At 44.2% G+C, this 12,768-nt stretch overlaps 1 protein-coding gene across 1 annotated transcript in view; it reads right to left on the bottom strand.

Moving 5' to 3' along the window:
* LOC138246132 (myosin-3) overlaps positions 1–12,768 on the bottom strand; it is an 83,362-nt gene that overhangs the window by 16,315 nt on the left and 54,279 nt on the right. Inside the window, exons 26-28 of the mRNA XM_069200404.1 lie at positions 9,010–9,399; positions 8,786–8,912; positions 1,646–1,764 (exon numbers count right to left, since the gene is read on the bottom strand). Coding sequence (XP_069056505.1) covers positions 1,646–1,764; positions 8,786–8,912; positions 9,010–9,399 — 636 coding nt within the window. The remainder of the gene's footprint in view (positions 1–1,645; positions 1,765–8,785; positions 8,913–9,009; positions 9,400–12,768) is intronic.

Below are 12,768 nucleotides of genomic sequence, written 5' to 3'. Positions count from 1 at the left end.
CTAGGGTATTTAAATGAACTCCCTTTGCTAGGAACCTAGTGATATGAATGCTACTCCCATTTAGTCGTATTGAGGAAGAAATGTCTTTAACAAAATGGAGGGAAGCAGGATGCAAAACATTGGGGGACATATCCGGGGGAGACATTTCTCACCGTTGCAAAAGCACAGGAGGCTATTGCGCTTGAGTGAGGCCAATATCTGCAATATGCCAAATTGGCAGGTGTAGCAAGGGAAATTTGGACTGACTTCCCGAGAGTGCTCTAGCAGAGAGAAACCTTACATTTGTTATTGACAGAGGCTCAGCAACACACATCGTTATGCAAATTTATAAGACCCTCAAGAAGGAGAGGGCCTAGGGAGACCCAGTAGTGCAGAAGGTATGGGGTGGATCTTGAGACACCCCTAACAGACTCAGAATGGAATGCATGGAATGCGACCTGCACACTGGTAAAGGCAGTCTCATGCAACGTTAGATTTAAATTGACAAACTAATTTTGTATATCGCACCTGCCTGACACCAGTTAAGCTCAGCAGGATGTATGCGGGCAGAGGGGCAGATTGTCCCAAATGTAGAAGGGAGGGAGCCTCCATCCTACATATGGCATAGGGGTGCCCAAAGGTGCAGGACTATTGGCTCACGGTGATTGCGTGGATGAGTGCAGTGACTGCGTTGACAATGGAGGGACTGCCTGGAGAGTGCCTACTTGGCATCATTAAGAATCCTAGAGGAGGTAAACTACACTGGAAGTTTACACAGTTGGCATTAGTACTAGCTAAGAGAAGAATCCCTAGGGGATGGCTAGGTGTCAGGGCCCCTTTCATAACACTACGGTGTGGGGACATAGACGAGTGGGCAATCGCTGGGGAAATACATATGAATCTTAGTAGCAGGGTCGACCGGCTGCAGGAGGATTTGGAAACGTGGGCTGCACTACTAGAAACTATGCACGTGGAACAAAAGGTAGAGGGTGGGTGGGGTGTGTAGTCTTAGGGCATAACTCCTTCCGGCTCGCAGGAACACACTCCGCAGGTTGGGGGGTCGACCGTGACTGCCCTGAGCCCTTGATGGCTGCTGGACGGTCAGGGGAGGGGGGATGATGGGACCACATGGGTGCTGAATGCCGCAAAGTATGACTGCTCTTTATGCCATGTGACGAATGGTTCCAGAAAAGGAGAAAAGGATAGGACTAGCTGAAAAGGGATTTGGGCCTGTAGGGAGGGGTGATTGACGTGTTCGTAGGGTATTGACTCTGCAGAAGCATGAACACAGTTAAAGTACCATTATCTGTTTTTCATTATTTTATTTACTGTTTCCAATGTTTAAATACATTTAAAATAATAATAATAAAAAACGTTATTTCCTTCCGGGTCAATATGTGAACTTCCGGTTCATTAAAATGTACTTGATTTTTACACACTGGAGGGCCTCTTTCGTCAAATGTTCTGCATTTCTGTCACTGCAATGCTTGAAAAGTGAACCTGATGTTTTGGAAACATTAGTAATCATACCGTAAAGTTTAACGATAATAAAATTTTTAAAAAATGCATATCATTAAATTTTTATTTCATGGAGTTGCATGAAATGGAGTTTAGGATGATTAACCTTTATTTGTACCAAAAGAGTCATTTTGTGTCTACTTCATACCTTGATTTCTTCTTCCAGTTGCCTCTTCAATTCTTCAATTTGCTGGGTAAATGCTTGCTTGGTCCTGGAGAGCTGGGACACTACACTTTCTCTTTCTTCCAGCTGACGGGCCAATTCACCTATGACCAAATGATATAAGGTAGGCTCAGTCAAGAAACATGTTGCACATTTTAAAATCTTGTACATATCAAATCCATTTCTCTAATAATATTATTTCTCTAATATATTTTGTGTGTATATTTTTTATCATTTTCCCTCGCAATCTCAGTTGCATAGTTACATTCAACGGTGCATTAATATAACACAGAACAACATCAAAACGATAAAAGCTCAGTGTTCACTTAATGGTCAGACCAATCAGCAGTGATTGGTTGGGCCTCCTAACCCCTGGACCTGTGCATCAAATTTTACACCATTGTTCCATTATCGTGCATACATCAGGTGCTCCTTCCAAGGCAGGCTACCTCTCCCCTGAACCCCTCATTCGCACCGCAACCACTTCGAGTCAGACAGGTTTGTGGAACTTCTTCCCTACCAACCCCCAACACTCCCCCCATGTGTGACCTCTGCGTGCCCAGTTATTTGTGTATTCTGTGAGTTCCCCTCTGTAGTCTTACCTCGTAGCACAGGCCTCAAGGTGATCCTGTAATTTATCATCTCGCCTTTTATTTTTCATGCGTGCTTTCTCTGCAAGTACCCACTCTGCTACATTCTAATGCCACAATGCAACCGAAGGGCCTCTCGTGCTCAGCCAGCCTACTGCCACCCAGCTTTTAGCTAGGACCAATGCTAGCTGAAGGAACTTGCAGGTCAGTTTCCCCCTCTTGGCTGTCTACAAATCTTCGCAGGCAGGTCTGCGGTGCTAACATGAGTTCTATTCCTGTCACTGTGCACATTGGTGTCGCCACTGCTGACCAGAAGGCATGCATCATGGGGCAATGCCAGGCCATGTGCAAAACAATTGTGGTCCCTTCCCTGTACATCTTACAGAGCTTTACTGGTGTTAAATATGTGCAGTGAATATAATTAAAGTGTTCCAGTTTGAACCTGGCGTTGCATGAGACCTGCTTCACCAGCCTGCAGGCAGTTCGCCACTCGTCATCAGACAAGAGTGCAATCAAATCCTCCCCTCAAGCTCGCCTCGCCTTAGGTTCCATCCTGGCTTTGTCTACCTTAAGGACCCTATAGAGTAGCATCACTAAGGCCCATATTTATACTTTTTGATGCTGAACTGCGCTAATGCAGATCAGAGTCAAAAAGTTCACTGCCGGCTAGTGCCATACCAAGATGCCGGCTGGACGTCATATTTATGGTACAACGCTAGCCGGCGGTAAGTCCTGGCTAGCGTCATCGAAAAGGATGCTAGCTGGGTGGGGAGGGGTAGGGGGAACAGGGGGTTTAGCGTTAGAGGATGGCACCAGTACGGGCAGAGGCAAAAAAATGCCTCAGCCCAGACTAGCGTCATTTTCTGATGTTAGAACCTCATGGACATGACTCCTGTCTCATTTAAGACAGGAGTCATGCCCCCAGCCCAATGGCCATGCCCAGGGGACTTTTGTCCCCTGGGCATGGCCATTGGGCCCAGTGCCATGTAGGGGGGGCCCAAGTTAGGCCCCCCATGGCACTTCGAAAAAAGAAATGATATATTCTTACCCATACCTACCTCTACCTACCTGGGATGGGGTTCCCCCATCCTTAGGTGTCATGCTTGTGTGGGTGGGGGTGAGTGAGGGTGTCCCTGGGGCCAGGGAAGGGCACCTGTGGGCTCTTTCCATGGTCTCTGACCATGGAAAAAGGCAAACTGGTACCCTAACGCTTGCCCTGACCCAGGCGTTAAATAATGATGCTAAGCAAGCTTAGCACCATTATTTAAGGCCCCCATCCTGAGTGCTAGATTTTAGCACAGGGGATAAATATGGTGCTAAGGCCATATCATTGTTTTCTGCACGGGAACGCCTACCTTGCATCATATTGACACAAGATAGGTGTCCATGTCCAGAAAATGACGTAAACTCCATAACTTTGGCGCTTGACGTGTTTATCGCCAAAGTTTAAATATGGAGTTAGGTTTGCGCTTAATTAGCATTAAAAAAATATTAAGCTAATTCAGCGCAAACGGAGTATAAATATGGTCCCTATGTGCCCTGCTGTCAACGTCAACTGTAAGGTTTCAGTCTGCTTGGGCGTGTTGTGGAAATCTATTCAGATCTCCTGTGCCATTTTGGCTATTTTAGCATAGTGGTAAAAATGGCCACCCCCCACAGAGAAGGCTTCTAAGGCCTCGAAAAAAGTGAGGATTATCTCCCCTGGATTGACATCTTTCAGAGTTTTGCATTCTCCCTCCCTCCAGTGTGCGACCGACATGTCAGAGCTGAGACGGTTGAATAGCAATAGTGTCCATAGCACAAGTTCCCTCGCATGGGGTTTCATTCAGCACTCTGGCAATCACTCATTCCCACACCTCTGCTACTCGGTGAACCACATATTGGATATCTCCTGGCACCATCAACCCTCACATCAGCAGTTCCATCAGTGGGAGATTGCTACAGGTGCCATGCAGCAGTTTTTTCTCCCAGTTGTTCTCGTCTGCTGCCCAGTATGTCTTGTGTTGTAGTGTACAGGCATAGTAGTAGAGCTCTAGGTCATTAGGACCCATGCCTCCTTCCTGTAGTTCCACTTTGAGCAGCAGCAGCGCTACCCTATTCCACTTACTATCCCAGCCCAGTGAAGTCATAAGTCTGTCCAACGTTTTGACAAGTCGGCGGGTAGTGTGTACAAGGAATTCTGATTTATGTATAGACATCTGGGTAAAAACACAATTTTTGCCATTGCAATCCTCCCTGCTACTGAAATTTTCAGTGAGTTCCAGAATTGCGTCCACTTTGTCAGTCATCTCAGCAGCAGCTCAATACTATGCTGTTGTTGCCGCTCTAGCGTATGTGTGACCATAATACCCAGGTATCTAAATGTTTTTGTTTTCTGCCACAGACCCATCACAGGTAGAGCTTCCTCAGGGGTCCCACTCTGCACCCCTAATGGGAATAGCAGTGATCTGCATTTAGTAATGCACAATCCTGCCACCATTTCGAACTCCTCGAGATGTGACAACAAACGTGGTATCGCCTCTGCAGGTCTCCGTAAATAAAACAACACTTCATCAGCATACAGCGAAATAAGGTATGTTGAGGCCCCCAACATAAGGCCAAATTCTTCCATGTCTCTATGGAGTCTCGTTGTCAGGGATTCAAGTGCCAGAGCAAATAAGAGTGGGGACAAAGGGCAACCCTGTTGCATTCCCTGCCTCACCTCCATTTCCCCGAGATCAGTCCTCCATTTTTCACTCTACTTTTTGGAGTGGTATACAACAGTCTCACATAGCTACAAAGGTTTGGCCTAAACCCCATCCTCTTTAGGACCTGCAATGGATACACCCATTTGAGAGTGTTGAAAGCTTTGGTGATATCCACCAATACCAGTACCAATTCCTTCCTGCATTGCCCTACTGAGTGTAGCACGTGTGCCAGCCTCCATAAATTAAGGGCTGCGCTGCATCCTGACATAAAGCTGCACTGTTCTTCGTGCACTAACAAACCCACCACTCCACACACTGCTTGACCAGTACCTTGCAGAGCATTTTGGCATCTACATTAGGCATGGTGAGAGGTCTGTAAGAGCACAGACTCATCTTGTCAACCCCTGGCTTGGGGATCATGCATATCATTCCCTCTCGAAGGGTGGCGGGCGCAGTATCCATCTGCTCTTTGCTTCTCAGAACACCTCCAATGGCGGCTCCACCAATTGTCCTGTATAAACTTGGTAAAAATCCACAGGGAAGCCGTCGCCACCTCTGCTCCCAGAGTTTTACGTCTGTTCATCTTTCCCAGCTCCTCCCTTAATTCCTCTAGAGTAATGTCCACATCTAGCTCATCCTGGAGTGACCACAGCAACACTGGAAGCTCAACTCAATCCAGGTAAACCCCTACTTGAATCATGTCTGTCTTGCAGCCCTCCTCGTACAACTCTCACAAAATGGCTTCATTAATAGCCTGTTGTGATGTTGCGCACGTCCCATCCAGGGGTCGAAGTGCCACAACAGGGGTTCTGTCTTTTTCACGTTTGAGCAACCAAGCAAGTATTATGCCCGGCTTATCACTCTAGCAGTGTAGCCGCTGTCTGTATTCCCGGCATGTAAGTCTGTTGCATCTATCCCACATGTCCCCCAACTACTTTTTGAGTCCCAGTAATGTCTCACCTGCATCCCAGGACTCTGTCTCCCTTTGCTGTGTGTCTGCAATTTCTCTCTGTATGTCACTCAACTCACCCAGTAACTGTCTCCAGATGCCATCCAACTTGCTCATACATTCCCCCCTCATTACTGCCTTCAACTCCTTCCATTCCATACCTCTGCTCGTGGTGGATCCCTGCTTTACCTGCCAGGTATCACATTAGAGCCTGTGTCGAAGATTTGTCCTTTTTCTCCCATGCAAATCATTTCCACTCCGGACCAGCAAGAGGGGAAAGAGGTCCAACAAGTAACGGCCCAAGTAGGTGGCCATTTGTACTTCCACCCACATCTTGGCCATACCCAATGCCCGATCCAGTCTGATGAACATGCCATGTTCAGGATGACAGGAGTATTCCCTCTTGGTTGGGTTCAGTTTCCTCCGTATGTCTTTTCAACCCAAATTGTGCATTCCTGTATCTAATCACCCTGGTCTTAGCCATAGGGTGATTAGTGGGGAATTGAGCAGGCCATCTGTCTAGCTCTGCTGCTAAAACACAATTGAAGTCCACAACCCACAGCCATATTGTCAGTAACAAGGGTCTGCATTGGTGCAAAGAAATGTCATCAACATTGGGGGCATGTACATTTAGGATACTCATGTCTGTGCAATTCAATGACCCTTGCACCAGGACATACAATTTACAACGGTCCACTTCTGAGTAGGTTAACCTAAACACTTCCCCAGGTTCCACTCAAATGGCTACTCCAGCAAGCGTTAAGTGGAGAAGGTTAAGGAAAACAATTGACCCCTCCAATTCCTTCTGAACTTATTCAATTCCTCCTCTTTAAGGTGTGTTTCCTGTAGACATACTATGCTTACTCCATTTCGTCTTGGATAGGACAGTACTCACATTTCACATAACTACCCAGGCACCTGATATTCCACGTGATTATTTTGTAATTTGCATCTATGAAGTGGATACCTTGGTCTCCCCCACATCCCTGGGGGTGAGGTCCCCCACATTGGTCTCTCCACCCATAGCATCTTAGTCAATGTGAGAACTCTGAGCATCCTGCAGAACTGGGTAAAACTAAAGAAGAGAAACAAGTTGAGCATCTCCTCTGACCCCTAGTTCCCACCCCTCACCTTCTTGGGTAAACACTTAGGGCTTCATTTATGAGGCCTTAGTGGCACAGTGCGCCACCAGAGCATCATTTTATTTATGCTGTGGTGGCACAGTGTGCCAGCCCATATTTACAAAGCCATGCAAAGCCATCTTGTGTGGCTTTTCTGGTCTTGTCAATATGGACCCCTTTTACGCATAACACTGCATGAAAGGGGCGTTGTTGCATGGGTGTTGCTTGGGATGTTCCCACGCAACACCAATGGAACCTGAAAGAATCGGATGCATTCCCATATTTACAAGTCTGGGAATGCGTCAGATTTCTACTCCACATAAGGGGTGGTGTAAGAATGACGCAACGGGGAGAAATGTATTTATTTCTCCCCATTTTTTCCCCTTTCCATGTGTGCTGCATTCTTCAGCACACATAGAAAGAGGTGTCCTTTCCTGTACAAAACAATCATCCCCACAATGCAGGCACCCTTGCACCATGTAAGTTGTGCATGCCTATGGGAGAATGGGCATCCTGAGCAACAGTGAATGTTGCAAATAGGCTTTGGAAAAATTGTTTAAGTCAACAAATTGTACATCTACGTACATAGAGGATAGAGAACATTACATATCAATTTTCATTCTACCCTCTATTTTTCACCCTCCACATATTGTTCTTACACTTTATTTATAATCCAACCCATGTTTATTATAATCAATGGATAGAACACCAGAGTACACAGTATGTAAAATCTACACATGTAATCTTTCAAATTCCAACACATACATTTTAATAATGTGCCTAGTGAAAACGTACGGCAACACCTAGAGTGCTTCTAAACCATAGCCACGCATAGGTCTAACTATACATGCTTTAGCTTACCACTGTTCTTCCTTACTTTGGAGAATCACCTCCAGTATGCTTAAGTGTTATAGTTGTGAAGAGCAGTGTTATTGTCATTGGTAGATTTTCAAACTTCAAAGCATTCATGCTACTAATCAGTAATTTTAATCTTGTAAATACCTTTCAGATTTTTACTGAATTGGAACACAATGCACGTACAATGTCGAGAGGTAACAAAATGTAAATTATTGTTTTCTTACTTTATATCATCCTACTTAGCCTCCAATAAAGACAAACAGCAGTAGGACTATGGTTGATCAACCCAAGTGGACCAGTTGCATATTCAATGAACCACGAACATGTCTCTACAGCAGCTTTAGTGGAGAAAGACATTACGGATGCCAATTCACCAAAATTCCGGAATTGATATCACACACCCTTTAATACCCAATGACATAGCAGCACTCACCACTAGCCCCATACTCATCCTCCCAACAGCATCTTTCTTGCTGCTGATTATTAGAGCAAGGGCTAAAAGAGGAAACTAGAAAACTAGGAAAAGTAAAGAGGACTTTTCGTGCTCCGTTTACTTTCTATTGGCTTTCTATTGGCTCCACAGATCAGGGTCAGAAGGGCAGTGTTAGTGATACTGTACCTTGGGAAGATAAGGGAAAGCTGCTGCTGCCCATAGCTATCCCTAATTGGCTTCCATGATAGGCAGAAGCAACATAAACAGGGACCCCTATCTCTGCAGATTTTCTCCTGGATTGAAGTAGTTTGATGGGGCTGCACAAAACATGTAAGCGTATAATACATTTCCTCAAGATTTCATGATCTCAGAGCATGGGTTTTCTACTCATTGACTACCAGGTCATAAATAAACCTGCAGACACTGTACAGCAAGTGTTGATATATCAGTGGGCTTTACTTCATCCACTGGTGTTAAACAAAATTACCTGATTCTGTCTGGAGGCGAGCCCTTTGAGCTGCCAGGTCAGTTATCCCCCGCTGGTTCTCTTCGCTTTTAGTCTTCACCTCACTTAGCTGGTCCTCAAGTGTGCGACACATTTTCTCTAGATTAGCCTAAAAGTATATCAGGTTCCATAGTTATTCTTTATCCTACTAACAGCCACGTTTCATTTTAGCCACAATTTATCCTGCAGAAACCTGTGTACAATACCTTTGCTTTCGAAATATTTTCCAAGTTACTGGTGAGGTCATCAATCTCCATCCGAAACTCGCTCTTCTCTTTTTCTAGTTTCTGCTTGACGCGCTGCAAACTATCAATTTGTTCTGAAAACTCGGTGGCACCATCCGCGTGCTTCTTGCGGAGTGCTGCCATGGTTGCCTCGTGCTGTAGTGTTGCCTCTTCCAAATCCCGGCGCAACTTCTGGAACTCAGCTTCCCGCTTCTTGTTCATCTCAATTTGGACCGAGGTGGCACCACCAGCCTCCTCGAGGCGCTCGCTGATCTCCTCAAGCTCACGTGCATAATCAGATCTCTGCTTCTCTGCCTTTGCACGCGTCGCCCTCTCAGCTTCCATTTCTTCCTCAAGCTCTTCCACCCGTGCCTATTGGAAGTGAAGTTACCACTTAGTCAGATACAAAGAAATGTTACATTGCTGGGATGTTGTTGTAATGTATACATTGTGAGCATAAACTGGATATCTGGCTCATTGTGGAATGGAGGTTGGCTTCAGATATGTTCAACATTGTTATTATTGGCAAACAGTGGGCTTCAAAAGAGTGCAAAAGGTACAGTGGTAACCAATATCAACAGTGGACAAGTTCAGAGGAGTTAGCTTTCGAAGCTGCAAAAGTAAGCATGGTGGAACAGGGTAGAAAGACTGAGGGTTGACCCAATGATCGGGCGAATATAGATTATTTTGAATCTGTCCAGTTTACACTTTCTGAAACCAGCTGATGATGGAGAGTAAGATGGTAAAGACTTGGTGGAGGCTCAGTAAACAATTAAAATCCCATCAAAGTTTTGGCTGGTCTTAGACATCTGGAGCGCTGAAACGTATTTGATTTATAACCATTCTTTTAGAGTGTCAGTTTTTGTGCAGGTAATCTCATGGGCATTCAACCTCAGAAACAGAAACGGGAATGTAATGAGGTACCCAACCCAATAATTCATGGAGCAATCCACTGTAGCTTCCAGCTTTCTCTTCCATATTGATACTGAGATCCATGGAGCATTGGTAGAGATTTTCACATGGACTCTGAATTGCTAAATTTTAACAAATGCTGTACTAGGAGCCTTCAACTACTGCTCAACGGTATTGCAACTAGCCATCAATGAGCAATGATACACAATTTCAGCTGAAAAGTAGATTCCTCAATGTTAAGTAAGGTCCACCAAGACTCTAACCTGAAGAACATGTTCTTTGCTCTGTGTGTGCTTCACTCTATGTAATGTTTGAAAACGATAGTCAAAGATCAACTACATTTCCACAAAAAATATTTAGCTGTGCCTTTTAAATATTCACTAACCCTAACTGCAGAAACTGAGGTTTAGTTAAGCATTAGTTTAATAATATTATTACATTCAGAGTGTCAACTAGTATCATCACTGTCATGGATTTTATGACAATGTTAAATAATGAGTGGTCAGTTTAAACTTTTGTCAAGGCTAAAAAGTCTTGATGCCAACAAATCCTACACATTTGGCTAACATTTGTGTATAGCTCATTTCCTTATAATAATTTCAATGTGACAGTCCTACTGCAGAGACAGAAGGTTATCATGTGTGTGTTATTTAATATGGCACACCATCATTATCCCTATAACCCCCCCCCATTTCTTTCAACCTATATAAGCACTGCTACCACAAAGCCTGCTATGTACCATTACGAGAGGGCTCACAGTTTCCCTCCTACCCCCTCCTGCTGCCAGTCCTCTCTGTACCAAGCACTAGGTACTCCTAACTCACAGTAACAAGTGTGGTAACTGGTTAAGACTTCCATCTTTAGGAGCAGCTAGACATTCCTAAGAGCAAACCCTGCAGTGGCCATGGCATTTCTGTGAGTGGGGACATCCTGTGTTCAAGGCAGTGCTTCATTTGTAGAAAAATAAATAAATAAGGTGCCTGTGCCCAACGCCTATGCCACCGGTGCAATCAAATGTGCGAGCACGAAATATAGAGGTAGCATAATCCTGAAGCCATCTCAGACGTCTCCAATCCATTTACAGCCACTCCCTGCCCTTTTAGCTCACTCCTGCAGCTTTCTGCTTTTTCCCATTGTGATATTTGTTTGTTTTTCTCTTCCTCTGTCGTTCCCATATATGTCTTTTTCTCACAGTAAACGCTTGAGGCAGAAAATTAAGGACCGGCCCTCAAAGATAAGTGCTGGTGCTCTGCTCCGAAAACAACAAGCACAAATTAAGCGCTGGTTCAAGGACATCTTATGCATGAGGAGTTTGTGATTGGATAAGTCATGTGACTTCAAAAATGGTTTACAGGGAATCGAAACAAAACGTTTTACCATATACATTATTTACAAGCCACTGCCACTTTGTAAAGGCCTTGCTTGCTGCCAGGCTTGTAACAGGACACAATGCACCCTGACCATAGACTATGCAGCTAAGTTACCAATTTATGCTAGTTATTTATACCTTGAGTATGTAATTAACTTTTTACTTTATTGCTTTGCTCATATTTTGTTTTTGGTTAATCAGATGGCATTCTCAAAATTCAATGGCTGTACATCTAACCAGAGTGGTACTGCTCTATTACAATGTTGAGACTTTGGCTGACAGGCTGGAGTCTCTGAAAGATAAGCAGGGTAGTTGTAATCAAAAACCTGTGAGTGGCTCAGGGTAATCCTTTCAGGCCCTTCAGAGGCATTGATATTCCAGCAAAAAACATCTTTCCTAAAGGCTAGTGAGCCTTTGAGTCCTAAACAAAAGATATACTATTGATTTGGCACTCTATCACCACTCAATGCAGGGTATTGTCATCTTTGATCATTGTTATTAGTCAACTTAAGTAGGCTTCTGATCTTCCCCACAAAGCAAATATTATGACGAGCACTGTTGCTATGTACCTTAGGCTCTTTTATGTCCTCTTCAAGTCTATTTCCATCTCAGCATTAGGAGAGTCCCTCTACTTCTATCATATGAGCATTGTCTCTCAATGACAAGTGGCTTCAATTGTACCTAAAAATTTAAATCTTGTGCAGTACTTAGTATATGAATGTAAATAACAGAGGGTATACTTGTTCATCCACAGTGGACTATTTTCCTTAGGATTGCCTTACCAGAACACTGCTCTCTTTTCTTCCTGGAAGTGTACTGTTCCCTCTTTCAGGTGGAAAGTAACTAACAACGTTGTACCTCTTTATCCAGAATGGAAACATGTCAAAGACGACATACCCAAACTTTGCTAGTCTGCTTCCAGTTACTACTATCAGTACCATTGCTCTAATTTGCTTATGCCCCCCACCTCCCACTCACTAACATCTCCCCAACACAAAACCTTGATGTGAGGGAAACTAACAAGATTACATTTATAGTTTGCTGCATGATATTGGAAGAGATCTTGGAAGTAGAGCTGCCAGGATAATGGTGTACCTGCACAGCTGATATATAAGCATTGGGTGAGACAATTCTACAACAAACGCAAGATGATGTGTGCCCCAACAGGGCAAGACCCACAGCTGTGGCAATGATCTATGATACCTCTTTCTTGATTTTGTATAAAAAAGTTTCTCCTTTCAAACTACAGGCATGTGTTAGACAAAAGACCTCTACAATAAGAACATCTTTAGTACTTAAAACAAATGTAATACAGGATTTACTAAAATACCCGAAAAGACTAGAATTTAGTTTGTATGTCACAAAACTAATCTTCTCAGGAGAACATTTTTAGCACTAAACACACTTCCCTTATTAGGAAAAAAGTTAAAGTCTGAGGGGGAGCTCCCCAATGGACTCTA

The sequence above is a fragment of the Pleurodeles waltl genome, chromosome 7 (assembly GCF_031143425.1).
Source record: "Pleurodeles waltl isolate 20211129_DDA chromosome 7, aPleWal1.hap1.20221129, whole genome shotgun sequence".
Taxonomy (NCBI): domain Eukaryota; kingdom Metazoa; phylum Chordata; class Amphibia; order Caudata; family Salamandridae; genus Pleurodeles; species Pleurodeles waltl.
This window is presented reverse-complemented; position numbering and strand designations above follow the sequence as displayed.